This window comes from Drosophila nasuta, chromosome 3 (assembly GCF_023558535.2).
Source record: "Drosophila nasuta strain 15112-1781.00 chromosome 3, ASM2355853v1, whole genome shotgun sequence".
In the NCBI taxonomy this organism is placed as follows: Eukaryota; Metazoa; Arthropoda; class Insecta; order Diptera; family Drosophilidae; genus Drosophila; species Drosophila nasuta.
This window is the reverse complement of record NC_083457.1, coordinates 46159195-46185944: the sequence shown is the minus strand read 5'-3', so window position 1 is coordinate 46185944 and position 26750 is coordinate 46159195. Positions and strand designations below refer to the sequence as shown.

Sequence of the window (26750 nt, the reverse complement as noted above, 5' to 3'; positions counted from 1 at the left end):
AACATTAAACATTTAACATACCTTCAATCGTCAGATTAGCAGTAGTTTCCACACTGCCCAAAGGATTGACAGCCTTGACAGTATATTCTCCCTTCTCCGACTTCTTTGGCGTGATGAGGGTAAGAGTATGAATATCCTTATCTGTCTTGCCATTCTTAATAGGCTTGCCATCCTTGTACCACGTTACCTTGGGTGGTGGATTGCCAACAATCTGGGTAGAAAGCATGACGCTCTCTCCTTCACGAACTACCATGTTACGCAGCGGTTCTAGAATTTGTGGGGCTTCTTTGTCGGAAGTTCGCACCTTAAGTGTGATGGGCAGACGCGACTCGCCCTCACGGTTTGTGGCGATAACTTCATAGGTCCCCTCCTGAGATTTCTTCACTTTAGTAATATGAACAACGCTGCAATACATGTGCATATCAGATTCAGTTACGATACGAATGTTTTTAATTTCCTCCTCATCGATATCTTCGCCATTAAAGGTCCACACAATATCGGGCTCGGGAACCGCAACAAGGCGGCATTCCAGTATAACGTTGCTGCCCTCGTCGACATATTGTGCCTTGGGCTTGCGTGAGAATGTTGGTGGAATGCCCTCAAGGATATCAGCCAATGAGGATTCACGCGACATACTCCTGCGTGACAATGCAGTGGCATCTGAGCCATGATCGGATAAAGGACTTTCCACAATCAATTCTGTTGTGGTTGATGTGAAGCCAGCGGCATTCTTGGCCACGCAAGTAAATTTGCCAGCGTCTTCTGGGAAAACTTCGCGAATAATTAAAGTGGCTACATTATCATCATCATAGAACATTTGGAAGTCTTGCGAAGGCTTAATGATAGCAGTTTCGCGGAACCACGCAATCTGAGGTCTTGGACTTCCCTCAACCTTACATTCGAACTGAACAGTGTAACCATCAAGTGAATGAATAGGCTGCAGCTTTTCAATGAAACGTGGGGCAATCGGCTTGTCTTCAGGTCCAGGTCCTTCATTTGCACAATCACAAAACATTAATTGAAATGTGTTAATAACGTAGACGAGACAGTTCAGCAGAGTGTTAGACAACAACAAGGTTTAGTTAAATGTAAACTTACTTTCAAAGACGGGTAACTTATCGATCTTCTCATGCAGTTTGTTTTGAACATATTGGTCATATTCCTCGGGTCCCATAAGGTATTGGGCGGGTACCCAACCTTCTTCCTCTGTGATGCTCTTCTTGACGTACCACCATTCAGAGCTATGGCGACCAATAACCAGGACCTTTTCACCCTCAACTAAGTTAATAGCCTCGTCGTTGTCCGCAATATAATTGCAGATAGAATACATAATGTTCTCGGTATTGGATTCTAAAAATAATTTGATAATATTAACATTATACTATACACTGTTGTTCGATTTTATCATTTACTTACCTTCCACATCCATTTCTCTGGTAATGTTAAGTGAAGCGCCATCTGTTACAAAGTGAAAAGTAAATACGTTATTTATGCACAATATTCTTTAATATGCGAATTGGTATTAGAAAAACAAAAGGTTGCGTAAACAATGGATCGTTATGCGTTAGCTACTAACATTTGTGTTTTTTTTTTTCAAGGGAGTTTTACCTCATTTTGTAAGCTATTGCCATATAAGCAGATGTTTAAATTAAACCAAGTTGATAATTATATTTAAATATTTGACAAATTGATTGGATATGTAGAGAACCTACGTACCTTCATTAAAGAGTTGTTGAATGACTTTACGCTTCTTTTTGAATGTAAGAGAATCTTCGTCATACGTTACAGAATCGCGTTTCGGCTGTCGAATACCAATAAGGAATTGTTCTTCCTCTTCGTCTTGAACCGAGTAAGTTGGCTTAGGTTGCTTCTTTGGTTTAAGCTTGAAGTCTACCTCATCTGGAGGTAATTCTTCTACCATGTACTCCTCTGGCTCTTCAACTTCATCTATGGTATCCTCGTCGTCGCGTATTTCTTCAATGATTGGACCTTCCCCGTCATCATAGTCCTGTATGATTTTGATCTTTGCCTCGTCTGTTGCTTCAGAGTACGTCTTTTTAATAGGTTTCTTAATTTTCACCTTTCCAGACATTGATACCTCTTCTTCAGCATAGGAATCAAGAGCAATATTGAATTCTTGGTCAACGTCTTCTTTGGTTTTTGTGCTCTTAGCGCGGAAAGTAACGTTTTCAACATCTGTGAATTCTGGAATGTCAACCTTCTTGCGACGTTTAAGCTTCTTGACTGTGTACTCTTGGTCTGCTTCATCTGTAATTTGCAACTCCTTAGGCTTTCTACGCTGGCTAACAACAAATTCTTCAATATCATCGCCTTCTTCGTATTCTTCCTCTAGACGTTTTATTGACAATTCTGCTGCAGCTTCGTCGTGGGTGGTAGGTTTGACTGGACGCTTCTTCAGAACTGTTGCTGCCTCTTCCACACCTTCAGTAATGGTATGTGGTTTCTTGAATGAAAGGCTAAATTCAGTTTCTTCAAGGTCTTCAATAGTTGGTTCAATGGGTTTTTTAGGCTTTCTACGTATAATAACGGCTTCCTCAACAATTTCCTCTTCTTCAATCTCAACTGGTCTTTCTTCAATAACAGTTTGTTGGAGTTGGAGTTCATCAGCAGCCTCTTCTACAGGTTTCTGTGGCTTCTTCTTTTTCTTAAGTTGCACTGTTTCGTTAGATGTTTCCTCAGAAACCTTCTTTTCCTTTGGTAGCTTGACGTCCACCGAGAACTCTTCGTCCTGAACTTCCTTGGGAACCTTTGGCTTCAGAGTAACCTCTGCTACCACTTCGTCTTCTTCAGGTGATTCAGGCTTCTTTAATTTAAAAACGGCAGCATCAATTTCTTCTTCTGGGGATGGTTTTTCTGATTTCTTAACTTGAACCTCTTCAATTACTTCTTCCTCTACAACTATTGGCTCTGGAGTGATTTCTTCTTCGACCTTGACAGTCACTTCTTCAGCAGCTTCTTCCACAACTGGCTTCTTAGGTTTCTTTTTGATTATTTTTGCTTCTTCTTTTACTTCTTCAACCTTTGGTTTAGGTTTTAGAGTAACTTCAGCTTCAGGCTCTTCAGTCACTTGAACGGGCTTTGGTATTTTCTTCGGCAGCGATACTTGCTGCTCTTCAGGTACTTCTGGAGCTTCTGGTTGGCTTTCAGAAACCTTGAATTTGTACTCAACTGGTTTCTCTTCTGGCTGTTCGACAATTATTTCTTCTGGAGTTTCCTCAACTTCTTCCACAATCTCAATAACATCTGGTCCTGGTGCTACCTCCTCGATGACTGTTACTTTAAGCTCAGCGGCAGCTTCTTCTTCTTTAACTGGCTTTTTGGACTTTTTCTTGATCTTGGCTTCTTCAGTTACCTCCTCGACTTGTGGCTTGGGCTTAATTTCGAATACAGCTTCAGGTTCTTCAACAATAAGTTGCTCAGGCACCTTTTTCTTCTTCTTAATGGTAAATTGTTCTTCTGGTAACTCCTCGACCGTTTCCTTTGGTGCCTCTGTCTCTTTAAGACTAAACTTAAAGTCTGCGGGTATATCTTCCGGAATAGGTTGAATCTTTTCTTCTTCAATAATGTCGATTTCTTCTATTTCTTGAATTAGTTCCTGGGGCTCAGAAATTTCATCAATAACGGTTATCTTGAGCTCAGCAGCCTCCTCATCAGTTGGAACTTCAGGTACGATGGTGACGCTTTGTACTGCTTCAACCTCATCTACCGGCTTTGGACCTGTAAAGCTCACTTGAGTCTCCGGCTCTTCTGAAACTTGTGGCTTGGGTTTCTTCTTACGAATAACTTTAACGTCCTCCTCCACAACTTCTTCTATAATTTCACGTGGAGTTTCTTCAATAACTTTCACCTTCAGTTCTTCAGGTGCAGGTTGAGGCTCTTCAACGACTGGTTCAACAACCAATTCATCTTCCACAGGTGCCACTGGCTTTTCTGGAACTGTTTCCTTCACTCCAATTTCATACGATTTATATTCCACAGGAGCTTCCTCTTTTTCTTTGATTGCAACTTCTTCGATTTCTTCGATTACTGGAACTTCTTGTGGGACTTCTTCCGAAATCTGTATCTTTAATTCCTCTGCCTCAACATCCTTAACCTTCTTTTTGGGCTTCTTCGTCTTTATTTGGGCGTCTTCGGTAACGGTTTCAATTGGCTTGCTTTCTTTAAGAACAAACTCAGCTTCCGGCTCCTCAGTAGCTTCTGGAGTAGGCTTTGCCTTCTTTACAGTAAATTGTGCAAGTGTAGGCTCATCTTCTTGTGCTTCTTGTGTTTCAGATACACGAATTGTATATTCATCCGGCTTTTCTTCAGCAATCACTGTTTCTTTCTCAACAATTTCAATTTGTGGAGCTTCATCTACTACTTCCTCTGGTGCAGATACTTCGACAACCTTAATATCGTGACTAACGGCCTCCTCAGTTTTCTTTGGTTTCTTAGTCTTCTTCGGTTTGATTTCGGCTTCAACTTCGGCAACTTCTTCACGTTTTGGTTCCGTTATGACAAACTCTGCCTCAAATGTTTTATCTTCTTTTGGCCTTGGGGCAAAAACTACCTCTTCAGGAACTTCCTCTTCTGGCTGCTTTGTCGTTTCGAGAACATTTTCAACTTGAGATTCTTTAATGCTGATCTGGTAAGAGTCTGTCTTTTCAATCGGCTTGGGTGCCTTTTCTTTCACCTTTTCAACCGGCTTTTCTTCGATAACTTCTTCAGGTTTCTTTTGAGGAGCTTGCGTTTCAGTAATTTGGAACTCGAAAGATTTCGGAGTATCAGTTTGACTAATTTGTTCTTCTTGAACAATAACCTCTTCTTCTTCGGCCGGTTGGACTTCCACTTCTTTCACCACGTGTTGTTCCACTTCTCTTACCTCCTCCACAGGCTTCTTCTTAGGTTTCTTCTTAACTGTTATTTCCTGTTCTTGTGGTTGTGATTCGGTTAACTTCAATTCCACTTCGTACTGCTCAGGTTCCTGTTCAGGTTGTTTTATTGGTATCACAACCTCAGCAGTGATTTCTTCTGGTTCTGGTTGTGTTTCCTCTGGCTCCTTTAGAGTGACTTCAAATACTTCTGGTTGTTGAGGCTTTGGCTTCTTCTTTCTTGTTACAACCTTTTCTTCAACAACTTCCTCAGTAGTGACTTCCCTTTCATCAAAGTCCAAAACCCTGACTTGATGTTCCTTTGGAGCTTCCTCGGGTTCCAAAACAGTTGTAGTAATTTTGTACTCAACGGGTATGTCTTCAGGTACATCGACAGTCTGTGTTTCCTCGACGATTTCAACTTCGGCAGCAGGAGCCTCCTTTGGTTTCTTTTGTTTTACCTTTACTTCTTTAGGCTTTTCTTCTTCAACTGGCTTTTCTTTAATTATTTCCTCGTCCTTAACTGAAATCTCAAATTCTGTTGGTTGTTCCACTGTAGTTTCTTCTTCTTTTTGTGCAACTGGTTTAGATTTCGTTTTCTTAGGCTTTTTCACTTCCTCAACGGGCTTAGACTCTTCAACTGTAGGCTGAGGTTCCTCGTCCTTGGACTTAACAACGACATCTTCAACTACTGTGTCCTCAACAGGTTTTTGAACAGGCTTTAATTTAATTTGAGTGTCAGTCTCTTCAGGAGCTTCACTCTCAGGTTTACGGAACTTGACTTGTTGTTCAGGTACCTCTTCTTCTTCCTTAGGCTTACCAGGAACAATTTCTGTTATGATAGTGTCCTGTTCCGGCTTGGATTTCTCCTTTGGCTTGTATTTGGTCTTACCGGGTTTCTTCGTCTTTTCGGGCTTTTCAGGTTGCTCGATTTGTTCAAGCTCTTCTGGTACATATTCAGGATGCTCAAAATCAATTGGCTCAAACGGTTCGACTTGAATGTCCTGTTCCTTGGGCTGCTTTGGAAGTTCTTCAATAACTACTACATCCTTTTCCTTAGGTTTCTTTTCAACCACTTCTTCACTTTCTACAGATTTCTGTGGTATCTTTTTGAGAGTAACATTTTCTTGAGACTCTTCCTCCTTAGGCTTCTTCTTGCCCTTGCCAATCTTAAGTTTGACATCTTCAGGACTTTCTTCTGTCTTTTGAGCCTTTTCTGGTTTCTGGTATGGCTTCTGTTCTTCGGGTTCTTCTTCGCTACTAACGTATTTCTCATACTTTTCGAGCTCCACCTTCTCTAAGTCATCCTTTATTTTCTTGATTTTCTTTGTCTTGTGGGGCTTAAACTTCAATACCTCCTCGGCTTCTTCAATATTGCGAGAGAGCTCACCATTGTCTTTTACTGCACCTATGTCAGTCAGTTTTGGTATTTGAGGTACTGGCGGATATTCGACCATTGTCATGCGCGTCTTTAGCCTGAATTTGGGAAGTTGTACTGCCTGTTCTTCAGAAGGCTTTTCCTTCCGTTTGCCAGGCTTCAACTTAACAGTCTTTGGAACCTCTGCAGCTTCAACAATTGTCACCTTTGTTGGTTTGTGTTCGGTTCGCTCAATTTTCATTGGTTCAAGGTTTGCAAACTCTGGTTTTAGTTTCTTAGGAAGATCAAACTCCATTTTCTCGTATTTTTCCAATTCGGTTTTTTCAATCTCTTGCTCAAGCAGCTTTTGAATAATATCATCGTGTTCATTGGTCTTCTTTTTAACAATCTTCTTCTTCTTTGTTTTTGGCTTCGTAACATCTTCAACAGTACCATCTGTTGGTTGTTCATCCTCTTCTTCGACTTCTTCAACGATGGGCTGTGATTCTTCGATTTCGGCAACTTCATCAATGACTCTCACTTCCAAAATCCTGTCGGGCTGTTCTTCTCTTTCAACTGGTTCTTCTACGATTACGCTTATGTGATAATCCTTATGAACCTCGGGTGCTTCACCTAATATAAAAATTTATTTATAGTTAGTAATTTAATTCTTAGGCCCCTAAGATGAATCCGTGCATTGCTTTCGCAGAAGAAGGCAAGCATATCGTAGAGCTTGATAAATATTTAACACTATATACAGCGTTTGTTTCGATTAACTTGAGCACTTGCCCAAAATAAAAAAATCCTATATATTAAAAAAAATGTTACATATAAAAGAAACTGTTAGTCATATTACAGAATATGTTGATTAATTGAAATATGGAATATAATTTAAAAATAAGTGGATAGATTATTGAAGTACATAAACATGCATTGGGTTAGGTTTGGTTGGTTATTGTGTTTATAAAGGTATAGAGTATAACCGGCTGAAATATAATAATAGAATTTATTCTCAAATTAGGGAGCACAAATTCAGTGTAAAAGAAGAGAGAGAAAGAGTGTAAGAAATAATAAGGGAAAGTGAAACAGACAAAACGAGGAAGGTATAGGCGCAAAAATTGAAGTTCAACGTAGATTTAAAAGGACGTTAACAAAGGCAAAAGACACAGACAAAGGAGCAAATGCTGCATGTGCGGTGGGAATTTTAAGGCTCCAAAACTCTCATCTAATAACTTACTTGTTTCAACGCTTTGAACTGTGTCTGGCTTAGCTTTCTTATGCTTAATTGTTTTCTGAATTGTTTCTTTAGTGTCTTCTTGAGTAGATTTCTCATCTTGTGCGCTTGGTGTAATTTGTGCTGTGGCTGTGTCCTCGGGGTGTGCAATATGTTTTGGTGTGTCTTCCGTAACGTCTTCAGTTCCTACAATAGTCTCTGTCGGTTCGTCTGGTGTTTGTTCTATCTTGTCAACTGGCTGTGGCTTAACTGTTTTGGTCTTTTTAGGTTTGATTGATTCAAGATCTGCTAATGGTTGTTCTGGCCTAGTAGGTGTATCCTCTTCTGGAACACTTTCGCTTGGGATTTCTTTTGGTTGCTTTGGTTTTTCTGGCATTTCCACCTTTTCGTACTTTTCCATTGAGATCTTTGGTATTTCTTCCTCAATTAATTTCTTGACATAATCGTCCAAATCATCCTTTTTAATTTTCTTGACCGTTTTCTTTGGCTTTGCTTTTGGTGCTTTAACGTCCTCATTCTCTGGTTGACTTTCAGTTATATCTACTGGAGCAACTTCTGGTTCCTCATCAACAATAACCGTAACAGATTCTTTATCTTCACTTTCAATTGTGGTGATTTTGTAAGTTGTGTCTTCTTGTGGTCCCTTCTTTTTCAAGACACGCTTAGTGGTTTTCTCTTGAACGGGAATACCCTCTTCAGTAATTACTTCCTTGATTTCCACTACTTTTGGTTTTATTTCTACCACTTCCACAGGAACCACAGGTTGTTCAGGAGCTTCTTCCTCTATGACCTTAATATCAGCATATGGCTGTGGCAGCGATTCTTCTGTTTTAGTTAATTCCATTGGTTTCGATGTTTTGTCTTTCTTTGGTTTTTCAGTTTGAGAAGTATCTGTTACACTAACTTCCAAAGGTTCTGTGGGCTTTTCCTTAGGTAACGGCTCAAAATCTATTTTCTCATATTTCTCAAGTTCAGTTTTTGGAGTTTCCATGTCTATTAGTTTTTGAATATAATCGTGAATGTCATCTTTCTTGATTTTCTTTGTTTTCTTTTTCGGCTCTTTTGGCTTTTCATCGTTTTGTGGTTGCTCGGGCTCGTATTCTACAATTGTAATCACTGCATCAGGTTGGTCATCAGTTACAACTTCAATAATTTCAATAACTTCGTCCGTTTCACCCTTTGGACGTTTTATCTTTCGTTTAGTTGTAACCACTTTATGAATATCACCAGCATCATCTGTAGTTTCTTCTGATTTTGTTTCACTTTCGATAACTTCAACGTTTAATGGATATTGGTTTTCGGGTTCAGCGATACTTTCCTTGACATATATTTCGTATTTTGATTGTTCTGGTTGATCTTCAATTTGCTTTACCTTGCTTGGAGTCTTTTCTGTTTTCTTCTCATGTTTTGGTTGTTCTTCAGTGAAAGTCACGCTGTATTCGGTATTGTCGGGCTTTTCAATATCAGTGTCTTGTTCGACAACATCAAACGACTGCTCAGGAGCATTTTCCTCAGGTTGCTCTTCAATAACCTTTACTTTTTCTTTAACTGGTTTCTTTTTCTTTTGAGAAATTTTGACGTCTTCAGGGGCAACAACTTCTTCAGGCTTTTCAGGAGATGGAATTGTCTCTTCTACTTGAACCTCTTCTTCCCTTATGGGTTCTTTCTCAGGTTCTTGTTCGACAAGTTGAACATTGTCAACAATCGGACTCGATTCCTCAGTTGTTGGTTCAATTTCCTTCCTCTTAATTTTTTTCGGCTTGGTAGTAGTTTGCTTAGGAGATGTTTCTTCGATAATATCGACAGTATCCTCAGTCTCTTTTGGCAAATCTTCTTCAATAACTGCTTGAATGAAATTGTCAACATCGTCCTTTTTAATCTTTTTAATTCGTTTTTCCTTCTTTACTGGTTTTCCTTGTTCTTGATCTTCGCCTTGGCTTGGACTGGAAGTTACTATTGTAATTTCAGATTCGTCTGTATCCTTGTCCCGAATAACTGTTATGTCATGAATTATTTCTTCTGGACCCTTCTTCTGCTTAATTTTTTTAGTTTTCACTTCCTTAATTTTCACTTCGCCCTGTTCGTCTGGAATTGGCTTGTTTTCCACAAATTCTTCAAGAACAGTTACCTCGAAAGAAGACTCTTCAGGCATTGGTGCTTCAAATTCTTTGACGGTTATCATAAGTTGAGGCTCGTCCACAGAACTTTGTGATGACATTGATTTTTCTGCGGGTGTCTCAGCAACTGATATTTCTGAAGTGTCTTGGGGTTGATCTTCTGTGACCTTAACTTTCTTGACAGGCTTCTTTTTCATTTTAACAGGTTCATCAAAATCGATTTTTTCATATTTCTCAAGTTCGGATTTTGGAATATCCTGTTCAATCAGTTTTTGTATATAATCATTTAAATCATCCTTTTGAACCTTTTTAGTTTTCTTTACTTTCTTTGGCTTTTCTTCTTGAGGAATTTCAACATCTTCATTTTTGGCCTCTTCAGTAATTACTGTAACTTCAAATTCTGGCAAGCCATCCTTTATAGTTTCGACGATTTCGATAATTTCTTCTTTGGGACCAATTTGCTTTTTGATCTTTCGCTTTGTTACCACTTTTTGAGGAGTCTCGACCTTGTCATCCTGTTCTTCACTCAAATCTGCAACAGTTTCAATTTCTTCAATATGGAAAATTGGTTGGTCATCTGGTTGAATTTCTTCCGGCTGGGATAGAATGGACTCTAGCTCTGGTGACTCATCTCTCTTCAATTCCTCTGTAGATGATACTTTAATTAAGAAGTTTTCCTGCTCAGACTGTTTAGATTCATCGACGGTCACCGCCTTTGGTTGTTTCTTTGATTTCTTTGGTTTCTTTTCATCGATAGGAATATCTTCTTTAATATCAATCGTAAAATCGGGGTATTGATCTGGGCTTTCAACAATTTCTTCTTCCAATTGATCATAAACTTCTTCTTTTATATCTGGACTAACTTGCTCCAATTCCTCATGCTCACTGATTTTGTATTTTTTCGATGATTTCTTCGGTTTCTTGGGAACATCTTCCTCAATTTCCTTAACTTCATCTTCCGGAACATTATCTTGAGAAACTTGGACAAACTCGTCAATAACATTAACAATATATTGCTCGATGTCATCCATTTTCAATTTTTTCGGTTTCTTAACTGTTTTGTGGGCTATAACTGGTTGTTGTTCTTCACTTTGAGGTATATTTTCTGTTACCTCGATAACTGTAACTTCTGCCAAAGGTTGATCTTCTCTAGTAGTTTCAGTTATCTCAAAAACGAATTGCTGCGAACCCTGCCTATGCTTTACTTTACGTTTTTTCACAGTAACGTCCTTCAATGTACCGTCTTCAGTTGGCTGTTTTATAATTTCTGTTACTGCATCTACCTCATCTAAAATTATGGGAGCTTTCTCCACCTTTTCCTTTTTAAGCGACTTTTCTTTTTTAGTCGGTTCTATGAGTGTGTCGGTAATGTCTTCAGTGTATTTTGTAGGTTCTACGATTTCGTCAAACACGTTCACTAAATATTTACTGGACTCATCTGGAAGTAAGGGCAAAGTCTCAGTTTCATCTAATTGTGGCTCCGATTCTGACTCCAGAAGTTCCGATTCTTCTTCGGAAACATCAAATTCATGTACGGTTACAGGAAGTCCATCAATTATTTCCTCTCTCTTCTTGACATGATGTTTGACCTTTTTCTTGGGTTGTTTGGGCTTAGTTTCCATTTCAGTTGGTTCATATTGTTCAAGATCAGTTTTGGTGATTTCACGTTCAATAAGCTCTTGAATGTATTTATCTAAATCGTCTTTCACTGCCTTCTTCTTCTTAATTTTTTGTACCACCTTAATTGGTTGTGGCTCTTCCTCCGTAGAGACGTCCTCCTTAGGTATTTCGATAGTGGTGAATTCGATATCTGCTTCTGGCTTATTTTCTTGATAAGTTTCGGTTATCTCGATTAAATACTCTTTTGGACCATCCTTTTTCTTGAGCTTTTTGGTTGTTTTTACTTGCTTAACTTGTTCGCCTTCTTCGTTGACTACGTCTTCAATTATAGTTTCTGGAGCTAGTTCCTCAATTCGAATAATATGATCCGCCGCTTTTTTACTAGATTTCTTGTGCTTAACTGGCTTAGCTTCAGGAGTTTCAGGAGTATCTTCTACTATATTAATAAGTTTGTCTTCATCCAAAGGCCTTGCAAACTCTTCCACAATATTTATAACATAGTCTTCTACTTCTTCTGGCTTGAGCTTCTTTGGTTTTTTGATCGAAGTTTTCACCTTCTGGGGTTTCTCTACTATTTGGTCGGAGGGTTCCTCTTTTTCTGCAACCTCAATAACAGTAACTTCAGTGAGTGGCTCATCACTCTTTGTGGTCTCCGTTATTTCGAAAATATGCTCTGTTGGGCCCTGTTTTCGGATGATCTTACGCTTTTTCACTTGAACTTCTTTTATTTTGCCGTCTTCTGAAACATCTTGTGTTACTTTTACAGTCTCTGCAATATCTTCAATTTTAACTGGTTCTTGCTCGACGACATAAATCTTCGATTTCTTGTCTTTCTTTGGCTTAGTTTTAGGTTTTTGTTGTTCTTGCATCTCGACTTCAAAATCTTTTATCGTTTCTGCGGTATCCGTATCTTCAATTTCTGTTGTGAACTCCGGAATTGGTTTTTCTTCTTCAGGCTCAAACTCTTGTATTGTGAATTCATGTACTGTATGTGGAATACCATCAACGATTTCCGTAGTTTTCTTGTGATGTTTCTTTGTTATCTTTTGTTTCTTTACATCTGGTACAGAATCTGTTATGGTGGTCTCAAAGTTCTCAAGTTCTACTTTAGGTAATTCTTCCTCTATTAACTTTTGAATATAACTATCTACACTTTCTGTTTTGGGTTTTTTCCTTTTCACAATTTTTATTTTGTGATCCTTAGGTGTCTCGGACTCTGGCACGGGAGTTACTTCTGTAGTCTGTATGACTAATTCCTCTTCAGGCTGATTGTCTACGTAAGTTTCTATAACTTCAATTAGATATTCTTGAGGACCAGTTTTCTTCTTTATTTTACGCTTTGATGTTATTTTTTCGACTTCCTTTCCTTCTTCATTGATAATTTGTTCAGTTATTACCTCAGGTTCGAGCTCTTCAATACGAATTACATGTTCGGAAATAGGAGCTGGATTTAGTTCTTTAGTCTGTTTCTTTACGGGTTTCTTCTTTGTCTTAGGTATACTTTCGGTGATTTCGACCAAATAATCCTTACTTGGTAGTTCAGAGGGTGATTGAACTTCATCACTATTATAGTCCACTTGCTGGTCCTCCTGATCAACATCAAGTGACTGATCTTCCGATATTTTTACTTTTTTTGGCTTAAGTATTTTCTTTTTCTTTTCTTTTGGCAATCTTGTTAAGATGCCAGCTTCTTCTTCAACTTGCTGCACATCGGTATCAGTAACGTCATCAATTACTGTAGTAGTGAAGCTTGTAAAATCGTCATCGGCTAAACTCTTTTCTTTAATAACTACAGAAACATCTTCAGAAAGTTTAGCAATAAGTTCTGTAGGAGCCTCTTCAACTACGCTAACGATGTATTCCTTAAGTTTATCTTTTTTCACTTTTCGAACCGTTTTCTGTGGAGCATGAGGTTCTTTATTATTACCATCTGGACTGTCCTTCACAATTTCGGTTGTAATAACTAAGATCTTTGCATCGTCAAGCTCATCTTCTGGCCTTTCTGTTTCGACAATTTCAATTTCATACTGCTTTGATCCCTTTCTTGTTTTGACCTTACGCTTTTTGGTTATTTTCCTTTCAGTTTGATCAAGCTCTTCTACAATTTGCGGAACATCTTCAGCATATTCTTCTAAAATAACGATAGGAAGTGTTTCATGAATTTCCATTATAATGTCATCAACATTAAGAGGTTCTTCATGAACTTCCTCTTCCACGAATTCCTTTGAAACAGGCTGAGAGTCGATAGTGTTAATTGTGAATTCATCGTACGAAGGAACATCATCTTGTTCAATTATGACCTCTTGTTCTTCCTTAGTTAATGGCTTTGGTTTCTTAGACTTGGATTTTTTAATCGGTTCTTGCTGGCTAATACCAATTTCAAAAGATTCACCTTCATCAAGTGTGTCCTGAAGCGGCTTAGTCTTAATCTTCTTGGGCTTCTTTGGCTTAGCGTCAATTTCGGTTTTTTCATATTTTTCTAGTTCTGTTACTGGAATTTCAGCATTTATCAGTTGTTGTATATAGGCATCTAGGTCGTTCTTCTTCATCTTTTTAGTTTTAATTTTTGGCTTATCGGTTGTGTCTTGACTATCAATTTTATTTTCAGATTCAGACGATCTTATTGTCACTTCATATAGTGGCTCCTCTCCGGGCATTGAAACAGTTTCAACAATCTCAACAATTTCTTCATCTTCTCCTCGTTTATGCAGAATTTTACGTTTTTTAGTTTTTTCTGCTGGTTTATCAGTAGAAATGTCTTCTGGTTGCAACTCAGTTAACTTAACCTCATAGAAATCGTGCATAGTATTTTCGTAGAAATTTTGGTCAGGTTGTTCTTTCAGTTCTACTATAAATTCATCCAATTCCAGTTTATTCATGCGCTTCACTTTCTTTTTAAGAATTTTCTTTTCCTTTGAATCAGTTTCATCAATTTCTGAAGAAGTTACAGTTATTTCATATATTTTTTCATCGGTATCATTTGGAGAAACGTCAACAATTTCTACTACGTTCTCTTCACGTTCTGTCTTAAGCTTTAATTTACGTTTCTTCTTGGGTTCTGTTATTGGATTTTCTTCAGTTTTATTGTCTTGCTCTTCCGATTTTTCTTCAGGCTCTAATTCTACCAACTCATATTTGAACGATGGTTTCAAATCTCCAATTTCCTCGTCATCCCTATCCACAAACGGTATCGAATCAAGTGTTTCGTCGGTCTCCTTAGGTTTTCTCGCCTTCTTTTTCGGTTGTTTTTCTTCGATTGGCTTCTCCGGCTTCTCTGTTATATCCTCGATTTCTTTATCCAACTTAACTGGTTTCAATTCAACAGTTTCAATGTCCTCAATATTTTGTGGAATTTTTCCTTTACCAATCTTTAGTTTGTTGGGTTCGTTAACTTCTTCGTCTTTGTTTTTCTTTGAACGTTTGTACTTTGATTTCACTTGCTCTTCGCCTATCGGTTTATCCTCGTTGTCGATGCTTTCTATGTCAAATGTTTCCAAATCAGTTTTTTCGGGTTTGGTGTGCTTGAATTTCTGAGGTCTTAGCTTTAATATTTCCTCAGCCTCTTCTAAATTTCGAGAGAGCTGCCCATTTTCGCGATTGATATCCAGCTCAATAACCGTATACGGGAAACAGTATGGTGAGAATGGTATAAACCTTATCAAACTCTTAAGTTTCTTATTTTTAAACGAGGCTTCGCTAGATCGCCGTTTCTTCTCTTCCTGTGGTCGTTGCTTGGGAGTCTTCAATTTTAACATTTGCGGGAATTCCGCCACTGAACTTATTTGAATCATTTTCGGTTGCCTAACCTCAACCTTCTCAATCTTCATTGCAGTAAGTTTTATTGGTTTAATAGAAGAATCACGACGAGCCCTTTGAGGAAGTTCCATTTCTGTGCGGAGATACGGTTGTAAAACTGTTTTAGGAATCTCCTGATGGATAAGGAATTGAATATAATCATCCATTTCATCCTTCTTTGACTTAATGATTTTCTTCTTTTTAGGTTTGTCTTTTCTCGAAAGTGGCCCTGGCTGGCTTTCATCAACAGGACTTTGCTCAACCACATCTTCACCTAATTTATCTTGATCAACCTTAACCTTACGCTTCTTTTTAACTTTGTCTTTTGGCTCACTAGATCCCCCTTCGATTTCCCCAGTCTCGTCAATCTGTTCGAAATGAATTGGTTGTGTCTTTTTCTGTTTTGGTTTTTTATCTGTAGTCTGTGTAGGTATGGTGTCTTCACTTACATCATCAGGTTCAGTGATAGTGTACTCTTTGTTGTATTGGTCTGTTTGAGAGAAAATTATGTGTTTGTGTGTTAGCACTAAACTATTTTGTTAAAATTATATTTGCATTTTTTATAATGCTTTACAACACATAAACTTTGGATTTTGTATAAAGTTTAGTGTTTATATACTTGCATTTTCTGTTAATCTATATTTATATCTATATTTGTAATGTACGTATTACGCTCATTTTTTTACAAATACATCCTGAGTACATATAACGTACACGTACTTAGGTAGAGTTTCAGAAATATTTGTTAGTAGTTATAGTGCCAAAATATTTAAACAGAGTGTCTTGTATTTAAGTATTTATGTTTTTGTTTTGTTTGAATTTTGTTTGTGTTAATGAATTTGAAGCTATTTGTGTATCACTTTTATTCAAAACATATAAGTCGCAATCTCAAACCAAGTACATATTTATGTAGTTGAGTTAATTTAGAAACCTATCTCGCAAATACATATTTTTTAAAGGACTTGATGTAATCCATCTCTAATATGTGTAATTAAACCACAGTATGCATGTATTTATATTTCAATGTGCAAAAAAAAAGTATTTTAAGAAATTCACCTGTAGGCTCGCTGACTTCAGTAATTTCAACGTTTGATTGTGTAATGTCTTCCACATTGGGTTCTGTGTCACTGAGTACTTCCTCAACAACGATGCCTTCCTCGTGAGAAACTCTTTTATTTTCTGTTTGAATTGTTGTTTCGCCATCTTCATTTTGTACAGATTTAAATGTTGTAATGTAAACTGGATGTTCCGTTTCAGTGTGTTCTGGTTTCTCCGCTGTGTTCATGTTTGTTGTGTAATTTTCATTGTTGTAAAATGATTGGAAAAATTTGTTAATAACATTACAAAAAAAAAAAATAATTGTTATTAAGCTCTTTTTTTAAGCTCTATAAAAAATAGATGTAAAAACTAAAAACAATATAGAGCGTCAAAAATACAAATTATAATGAAATAACCCTATTAAGAGTACAATATAATATTAAATGGGTATAGCGTATACTTCATTTTTTTTAGTTTTCGTGTAAGATGTGGTGTATGCATGGTGTAGTGAATTGTGTTCTTACCCCTCTGTTTGTGTGGCTTTTGTTTTTTGTGTTTGGGAAGTTGTTCATCATCAAGCTTGCTAATGTCTATAATGTCAGCAATGTTCTCATCACTTACAACCCGTACCAACGAATATGGCTCTTTGCCTTCTTCCTCGATAGTTTGAATTTGATAATATTCTTCTTCTTCAGGACCCTGTTTTTTTGAATGTTCGCGTTTTGGTAGTCTTCTTTTTCGGCTTTTTGTTTTCAGAAACTTCTTCAATTACAGTTTCTTCTGGTAACTCTTCAATTGGAATTGGCAATACTGAAGATTCCTCGACGGGAAGAATTTCAACTTGCACAGTAGTTATTGGTTCCATATTTTCTTCTTCAATTATGTTAACTGTAGTGACCTCATCAAGATTGTCATCAATATTCTTTTTGAAGGATCGTGTTTTAACCGTCTTTTTCTTCTTCGTTCCATCAGGATTAACCAACTCTATTTCAGAAACTTGTTCCGGTAACTCAAATGACTTATTATCAGTTTGAGAAGGTTCAGTAATGGGGAGTTCCTTGATAGTTATGCTGTAAATTGGCTCTCCTGATTCTTGTTCAGTAATGCCAATTTCAGTCACTTCTTCATTAAACTCATCTTTCGGTTTCTTTATGATCCGTTTTTTTGTTTTTATTATTTTTTCTTGGCCGTCTTCATCTATAGTTTGCGACTCAATAATTTCATCTGGAAGGACAACAATCTCTGTGATCTTTTCTTCGGGAAGATCAGGGAACGGGGCTTCGAAGTTCTCAACTGTCACTGTTGTCAGTGGTGGTTTTTCGTATTCTTCAACAGTCTGAACTTTGGTGACTTCCATATTGGGACCTTGAACTTTTTTAATGATTTTTGTCTTAATAACTGTTTTGGTAGGAGTGCCATCTGGCTTTTCAGAAATAATTATAGATTTTCTTTCAGGTAGCTCCACCACGGAAATGTCATCTTCAGGTTTATGAACAACAACTCGCTTTTTAAGTTTCAGCTTTTCACCAAATGGACTCTTTACATCTGATTCCTCCACAGTTATAGTGGTCTTCGGATTTTTATCGTCCTCTTCAATGGTTTCGATTTTTGTTACTTCCTCGGTATCACCCTTAACCTTCTTAATCACACGTGTACGGATCTTCTTCTTCTTTGGAGTGCCATCCTCACTGATTGTTTCCACCACACGAATCTCTTCTGGAAGCTCCTTGATTTCTTCAGGTTGTTCTTCCTCCACGGGAAGCTCTTCAACCGTGACAGTGGTTTCGGGTTGTTTGTCATCCTCCTCAACGGTTTCAATCTTGGTGACTTCTTGTTTGTCACCCTTAACCTTCTTGATAACACGTGTGCGGATTTTCTTCTTCTTTGGAGTGCCGTCTTCAGAAATAGTTTCAATCACGTGAACTTCTTCTGGAAGCTCCTTGATTTCTTCAGGTTGTTCTTCCTCCACTGGAATCTCTTCAACTGTGACTGTGGTTTCGGGTTGTTTGTCATCCTCTTCGACGGTTTCGATCTTGGTGACTTCTTGCTTGTCACCCTTAACCTTCTTGATAACACGTGTACGGATCTTCTTCTTCTTTGGAGTGCCGTCTTCAGAAATAGTTTCCACAACGTGTACTTCTTCGGGAAGCTCCTTGATTTCTTCTGGTTGTTCCTCCTCCACAGGAATCTCTTCAACTGTGACAGTGGTTTCGGGTTGTTTGTCATCCTCTTCGACGGTTTCGATCTTGGTGACTTCTTGTTTGTCACCCTTAACCTTCTTGATTACACGTGTGCGGATTTTCTTCTTCTTTGGAGTGCCATCCTCACTGAGTGTTTCCACCACACGAACCTCTTCTGGAAGCTCCTTGATTTCTTCAGGTTGTTCTTCCTCCAGTGGAATCTCTTCAACTGTGACTGTGGTTTCGGGTTGTTTGTCATCCTCTTCGACGGTTTCGATCTTGGTGACTTCTTGTTTGTCACCCTTAACCTTCTTGATAACACGTGTACGGATCTTCTTCTTCTTTGGAGTGCCGTCTTCAGAAATAGTTTCCACCACGTGAACTTCTTCTGGAAGCTCCTTGATTTCTTCAGGTTGTTCTTCCTCCACTGGAATCTCTTCAACTGTGACAGTGGTTTCGGGTTGTTTGTCATCCTCTTCGACGGTTTCGATCTTGGTGACTTCTTGTTTGTCACCCTTAACCTTCTTGATAACACGTGTACGGATCTTCTTCTTCTTTGGAGTGCCGTCTTTAGAAATAGTTTCCACAACGTGTACTTCTTCGGGAAGCTCCTTGATTTCTTCTGGTTGTTCCTCCTCCACAGGAATCTCTTCAACAGTGACAGTGGTTTCGGGTTGTTTGTCATCCTCTTCGACGGTTTCGATCTTGGTGACTTGTTGTTTGTCACCCTTAACCTTCTTGATTACACGTGTGCGGATTTTCTTCTTCTTTGGAGTGCCATCCTCACTGAGTGTTTCGACCACACGAACCTCTTCTGGAAGCTCCTTGATTTCTTCAGGTTGTTCTTCCTCCACTGGAATCTCCTCAACTGTGACTGTGGTTTCGGGTTGTTTGTCATCCTCTTCGACGGTTTCGATCTTGGTGACTTCTTGTTTGTCACCCTTAACCTTCTTGATAACACGTGTACGGATCTTCTTCTTCTTTGGAGTGCCGTCTTCAGAAATAGTTTCCACAACGTGTACTTCTTCGGGAAGCTCCTTGATTTTTTCTGGTTGTTCCTCCTCCACAGGAATCTCTTCAACTGTGACAGTGGTTTCGGGTTGTTTGTCATCCTCTTCGACGGTTTCGATCTTAGTGACTTCTTGTTTGTCACCCTTAACCTTCTTTATTACACGTGTGCGGATTTTCTTCTTCTTTGGAGTGCCATCCTCACTGAGTGTTTCCACCACACGAACCTCTTCTGGAAGCTCCTTGATTTCTTCAGGTTGTTCTTCCTCCACTGGAATCTCTTCAACTGTGACAGTGGTTTCGGGTTGTTTGTCATCCTCTTCGACGGTTTCGATCTTGGTGACTTCTTGTTTGTCACCCTTAACCTTCTTGATAACACGTGTACGGATCTTCTTCTTCTTTGGAGTGCCGTCTTCAGAAATAGTTTCCACAACGTGTACTTCTTCTGGAAGCTCCTTGATTTCTTCAGGTTGTTCTTCGTCCACTGGAATCTCTTCAACTGTGACAGTGGTTTCGGGTTGTTTCTCATCCTCTTCGACGGTTTCGATTTTGGTGACTTCTTGTTTGTCACCCTTAACCTTCTTGATAACACGTGTGCGGATCTTCTTCTTCGTAGGCTTACCATCCTCAGTGATTGTTTCCACTACACGAACCTCTTCTGGAAGCTCCTTGATTTCTTCAGGTTGTTCTTCCTCCATAGGAAACTCTTCAACTGTGACTGTGGTTTCGGGTTGTTTGTCATCCTCTTCGACGGTTTCGATCTTGGTGACTTCTTGCTTGTCACCCTTTACCTTCTTGATTACACGTGTGCGGATCTTCTTCTTCTTCGGTTTGCCGTCCTCAGTGATGGTTTCCACAACGCGAACCTCTTCTGGAAGCTCCTTGATTTCTTCAGGTTGTTCTTCCTCCACAGGAACTTCTTCCACTGTGACGGTGGTTTCAGGTTGCTTGTCATCCTCTTCGACGGTTTCGATCTTGGTGACTTCTTGTTTGTCACCCTTAACCTTCTTGATTACACGTGTGCGGATCTTCTTCTTCTTTGGGGTGCCATCTTCAGTGATTGTTTCCACAACACGAACCTCTTCTGGAAGCTCCTTGATTTCTTCAGGCTGTTCTTCCTCCACAGGAACTTCTTCCACTGTGACGGTGGTTTCGGGCTGTTTGTCATCCTCTTCGACGGTTTCGATCTTAGTGACTTCTTGTTTATCACCCTTAACCTTTTTGATTACACGTGTGCGGATCTTCTTCTTCTTTGGAGTGCCATCTTCAGTGATTGTTTCCACAACACGAACCTCTTCTGGAAGCTCCTTTATTTCTTCAGGTTGTTCTTCCTCCACAGGAACTTCTTCCACTGTGACGATGGTTTCAGGTTGCTTGTCATCCTCTTCAACGGTCTCGATCTTGGTGATTTCTTGTTTGTCACCCTTAACCTTCTTGATAACACGCGTGCGTATCTTCTTCTTCTTCGGTTTGCCGTCCTCAGTGATGGTTTCCACAACGCGAACCTCTTCTGGAAGCTCCTTGATTTCTTCAGGTTGTTCTTCCTCCACAGGAACTTCTTCCACTGTGACGGTGGTTTCAGGTTGCTTGTCATCCTCTTCAACTGTCTCGATTTTGGTGACTTCTTGCTTGTCACCCTTTACCTTCTTGATTACACGTGTGCGGATCTTCTTCTTCTTCGGTTTGCCGTCCTCAGTGATGGTTTCCACAACGCGAACCTCTTCTGGAAGCTCCTTGATTTCTTCAGGTTGTTCTTCCTCCACAGGAACTTCTTCCACTGTGACGGTGGTTTCAGGTTGCTTGTCATCCTCTTCAACGGTCTCGATTTTGGTGACTTCTTGTTTGTCACCCTTAACCTTCTTGATTACACGTGTGCGGATCTTCTTCTTCTTTGGGGTGCCATCTTCAGTGATTGTTTCCACAACACGAACCTCTTCTGGAAGCTCCTTGATTTCTTCAGGCTGTTCTTCCTCCACAGGAACTTCTTCCACTGTGACGGTGGTTTCGGGCTGTTTGTCATCCTCTTCGACGGTTTCGATCTTAGTGACTTCTTGTTTATCACCCTTAACCTTTTTGATTACACGTGTGCGGATCTTCTTCTTTTTTGGAGTGCCATCTTCAGTGATTGTTTCCACAAGACGAACCTCTTCTGGAAGCTCCTTTATTTCTTCAGGTTGTTCTTCCTCCACAGGAACTTCTTCCACTGTGACGATGGTTTCAGGTTGCTTGTCATCCTCTTCAACGGTCTCGATCTTGGTGATTTCTTGTTTGTCACCCTTAACCTTCTTGATAACACGCGTGCGTATCTTCTTCTTTTTCGGTTTGCCGTCCTCAGTGATGGTTTCCACAACGCGAACCTCTTCTGGAAGCTCCTTGATTTCTTCAGGTTGTTCTTCCTCCACAGGAACTTCTTCCACTGTGACAGTGGTTTCAGGTTGCTTGTCATCCTCTTCGACGGTTTCGATCTTGGTGACTTCTTGTTTGTCACCCTTAACCTTCTTGATTACACGTGTGCGGATCTTCTTCTTCTTTGGAGTGCCGTCTTCAGAAATAGTTTCCACAACGTGTACTTCTTCTGGAAGCTCCTTGATTTCTTCTGGTTGTTCTTCCTCCACAGGAACTTCTTCCACTGTGACGGTGGTTTCAGGTTGCTTGTCATCCTCTTCAACTGTCTCGATTTTGGTGACTTCTTGCTTGTCACCCTTTACCTTCTTAATTACACGTGTGCGGATCTTCTTCTTCTTCGGTTTGCCGTCCTCAGTGATGGTTTCCACAACGCGAACCTCTTCTGGAAGCTCCTTGATTTCTTCAGGTTGTTCTTCCTCCACAGGAACTTCTTCCACTGTGGCGGTGGTTTCAGGTTGCTTGTCATCCTCTTCAACGGTCTCGATTTTGGTGACTTCTTGTTTGTCACCCTTAACCTTCTTGATTACACGTGTGCGGATCTTCTTCTTCTTTGGGTGCCATCTTCAGTGATTGTTTCCACAACACGAACCTCTTCTGGAAGCTCCTTGATTTCTTCAGGCTGTTCTTCCTCCACAGGAACTTCTTCCACTGTGACGGTGGTTTCGGGCTGTTTGTCATCCTCTTCGTCGGTTTCGATCTTAGTGACTTCTTGTTTATCACCCTTAACCTTTTTGATTACACGTGTGCGGATCTTCTTCTTCTTTGGAGTGCCATCTTCAGTGATTGTTTCCACAACACGAACCTCTTCTGGAAGCTCCTTTATTTCTTCAGGTTGTTCTTCCTCCACAGGAACTTCTTCCACTGTGACGATGGTTTCAGGTTGCTTGTCATCCTCTTCAACGGTCTCGATCTTGGTGATTTCTTGTTTGTCACCCTTAACCTTCTTGATAACACGCGTGCGTATCTTCTTCTTTTTCGGTTTGCCGTCCTCAGTGATGGTTTCCACAACGCGAACCTCTTCTGGAAGCTCCTTGATTTCTTCAGGTTGTTCTTCCTCCACAGGAACTTCTTCCACTGTGACGGTGGTTTCAGGTTGCTTGTCATCCTCTTCGACGGTTTCGATCTTGGTGACTTCTTGTTTGTCACCCTTAACCTTCTTGATTACACGTGTGCGGATCTTCTTCTTCTTTGGAGCGCCATCTTCAGTGATTGTTTCCACAACACGAACCTCTTCTGGAAGCTCCTTGATTTCTTCAGGCTGTTCTTCCTCCACAGGAACTTCTTCCACTGTGACGGTGGTTTCGGGCTGTTTGTCATCCTCTTCGACGGTTTCGATCTTAGTGACTTCTTGTTTATCACCCTTAACCTTTTTGATAACACGTGTTCGGATCTTCTTCTTCTTTGGAGTGCCGTCTTCAGAAATAGTTTCCACAACGTGTACTTCTTCTGGAAGCTCCTTGATTTCTTCTGGTTGTTCTTCCTCCACAGGAATTTCTTCAACTGTGACAGTGGTTTCGGGTTGCTTGTCATCCTCTTCGACGGTTTCGATCTTGGTGACTTCTTGTTTGTCACCCTTAACCTTCTTGATTACACGTGTGCGTATCTTCTTCTTTTTCGGTTTGCCATCCTCAGTGATGGTTTCCACAACACGAACCTCTTCTGGAAGCTCCTTGATTTCTTCAGATTGTTCTTCCTCCACTGGAATCTCTTCAACTGTGACAGTGGTTTCGGGTTGTTTGTCATCCTCTTCGACGGTTTCGATCTTGGTGACTTCTTGTTTGTCACCCTTAACCTTCTTGATTACACGTGTGCGGATCTTCTTCTTCTTTGGAGTGCCATCTTCAGTGATTGTTTCCACAACACGAACCTCTTCTGGAAGCTCCTTGATTTCTTCAGGTTGTTCTTCCTCAACGGAAATTTCTTCAACTGTGACAGTGGTTTCGGGTTTCTTGTCATCCTCTTCGACGGTTTCGATCTTGGTGACTTCTTGTTTGTCACCCTTAACCTTCTTGATAACACGTGTGCGGATCTTCTTCTTCTTCGGTTTGCCGTCTTCAGTGATGGTTTCAACAACACGAATCTCTTCTGGAAGCTCCTTGATTTCTTCAGGTTGTTCTTCCTCCACTGGAATCTCTTCAACTGTGACAGTGGTTTCGGGCTGTTTGTCATCCTCTTCAACGGTTTCGATCTTGGTGACTTCTTGTTTGTCACCCTTAACCTTCTTGATTACACGTGTGCGTATCTTCTTCTTTTTCGGTTTGCCATCTTCAGTGATGCTTTCCACAACACGAACCTCTTCTGGAAGCTCCTTGATTTCTTCAGGTTGTTCTTCCTCCACTGGAATCTCTTCAACTGTGACAGTGGTTTCAGGCTGTTTGTCATCCTCTTCAACGGTTTCGATCTTGGTGACTTCTTGTTTATCACCCTTAACCTTTTTGATAACACGTGTTCGGATCTTCTTCTTCTTTGGAGTGCCGTCTTCAGAAATAGTTTCCACAACGTGTACTTCTTCTGGAAGCTCCTTGATTTTTTCGGGTTGTTCTTCCTCCACTGGAATCTCTTCAACTGTGACAGTGGTTTCAGGCTGTTTGTCATCCTCTTCAACAGTTTCGATCTTGGTGACTTCTTGTTTGTCACCCTTAACCTTCTTGATTACACGTGTGCGTATCTTCTTCTTTTTCGGTTTGCCATCCTCAGTGATGGTTTCCACAACACGAACCTCTTCTGGAAGCTCCTTGATTTCTTCAGATTGTTCTGCCTCCACAGAAATTTCCTCAACTGTGACAGTGGTTTCGGGTTGTTTGTCATCCGCCTCGACGGTTTCGATTTTGGTGACTTCTTGTTTGTCACCCTTAACCTTCTTGATAACACGTGTGCGTATCTTCTTTTTCGTAGGCTTACCATCCTCAGTGATTGTTTCCACTACACGTACTTCTTCTGGAAGCTCCTTGATTTCTTCAAGTTGTTCTTCCTCCACAGGAATCTCTTCTACGGTGACTGTGGTTTCGGGTTGTTTGTCATCCTCTTCGACGGTTTCGATCTTGGTGACTTCTTGTTTGTCACCCTTAACCTTCTTGATAACACTTGTGCGGATCTTCTTCTTCTTCGGTTTGCCGTCCTCAGTGATGGTTTCCACAACACGAACCTCTTCTGGAAGCTCCTTGATTTTTTCAGGTTGTTCTTCCTCCACAGGAAATTCTTCCACTGTGACAGTGGTTTCGGGTTGTTGATCATCCACTTCGACGGTTTCAATCTTGGTGACTTCTTGTTTGTCACCCTTAACCTTCTTGATTACACGTGTGCGGATCTTCTTCTTCTTTGGAGTGCCATCTTCAGTAATTGTTTCCACTACACGAACCTCTTCTGGAAGCTCCTTGATTTCTTCAGGTTGTTCTCCCTCTACAAGAACTTCTTCAACTGTGACAGTGGTTTCGGGTTGCTTGTCATCCTCTTCGACGGTTTCGATCTTGGTGACTTCTTGTTTGTCACCCTTCACCTTCTTGATAACACGTGTGCGGATCTTCTTCTTCTTAGGAATGCCATCCACAGTGATTGTTTCCACAACACGAACCTCTTCTGGAAGCTCCTTGATTTCTTCAGGTTGTTCTACCTCCACAGGAACTTCTTCCACAGTGACGGTGGTTTCAGGTTGCTTGTCATCCTCTTCGACGGTCTCGATTTTGGTGACTTCTTGTCTGTCACCCTTAACCTTCTTGATTACACGTGTGCGTATCTTCTTCTTTTTCGGTTTGCCATCCTCAGTCATGGTTTCCACAACACGAACCTCTTCTGGAAGCTCCTTGATTTCTTCAGGTTGTTCTTCCTCCACTGGACTCTCTTCAATTGTGACAGTGGTTTCGGGTTGTTTGTCATCCTCTTCGACGGTTTCGATTTTGGTGACTTCTTGTTTGTCACCCTTCACCTTCTTGATAACACGTGTGCGGATCTTCTTCTTCTTAGGAATGCCATCCACAGTGATTGTTTCCACAACACGAACCTCTTCTGGAAGCTCCTTGATTTCTTCAGGTTGTTCTTCCTCCACAGGAACTTCTTCCACTGTGACGGTGGTTTCAGGTTGCTTGTCATCCTCTTCGACTGTCTCGATTTTGGTGACTTCTTGTTTGTCACCCTTAACCTTCTTGATTACACGTGTGCGTATCTTCTTCTTTTTCGGTTTGCCATCCTCAGTGATTGTTTCCACAACACGAACCTCTTCTGGAAGCTCCTTGATTTCTTCAGGTTGTTCTTCCTCCACTGGAATCTCTTCAACTGTGACAGTGGTTTCGGGCTGTTTGTCATCCTCTTCAACGGTTTCGATCTTGGTGACTTCTTGTTTGTCACCCTTAACCTTCTTGATTACACGTGTGCGTATCTTCTTCTTCTTCGGTTTGCCGTCCTCAGTGATGGTTTCCACAACACGAACCTCTTCTGGAAGCTCCTTGATTTCTTCAGGTTGTTCTTCCTCCACTGGAATTTCTTCAACTGTGACAGTGGTTTCGGGTTTCTTGTCATCCTCTTCAACGGTCTCGATTTTGGTGACTTGTTGTTTGTCACCCTTAACCTTCTTGATTACACGTGTGCGTATCTTCTTCTTTTTCGGTTTGCCATCCTCAGTGATTGTTTCCACAACACGAACCTCTTCTGGAAGCTCCTTGATTTCTTCAGGTTGTTCTTCCTCCACAGGAATTTCTTCCACTGTGACGGTGGTTTCAGGTTGCTTGTCATCCTCTTCGACGGTCTCGATTTTGGTGACTTCTTGTTTGTCGCCCTTAACCTTCTTGATTACACGTGTGCGTATCTTCTTCTTCTTCGGTTTGCCATCCTCAGTGATGGTTTCCACAACACGAACCTCTTCTGGAAGCTCCTTGATTTCTTCAGGTTGTTCTTCCTCCACTGGAATCTCTTCAACTGTGACAGTGGTTTCGGGCTGTTTGTCATCCTCTTCAACGGTTTCGATCTTGGTGACTTCTTGTTTGTCACCCTTAACCTTCTTGATTACGTGTGCGTATCTTCTTCTTCTTCGGTTTGCCGTCCTCAGTGATGGTTTCCACAACACGAACCTCTTCTGGAAGCTCCTTGATTTCTTCAGGTTGTTCTTCCTCCACTGGAATCTCTTCAACTGTG

The 26750-nt window shown here is 40.3% G+C and overlaps 1 protein-coding gene across 1 annotated transcript in view; it reads right to left on the bottom strand.

The window, feature by feature from the left end:
• LOC132791070 (titin) overlaps positions 1–26750 on the bottom strand; it is a 79341-nt gene that overhangs the window by 5940 nt on the left and 46651 nt on the right. Inside the window, 9 exon segments of the mRNA XM_060799853.1 lie at positions 22–990; positions 1099–1350; positions 1417–1458; positions 1717–6861; positions 7466–15484; positions 16051–16269; positions 16557–16740; positions 16742–22141; positions 22567–26613. Coding sequence (XP_060655836.1) covers positions 22–990; positions 1099–1350; positions 1417–1458; positions 1717–6861; positions 7466–15484; positions 16051–16269; positions 16557–16740; positions 16742–22141; positions 22567–26613 — 24277 coding nt within the window.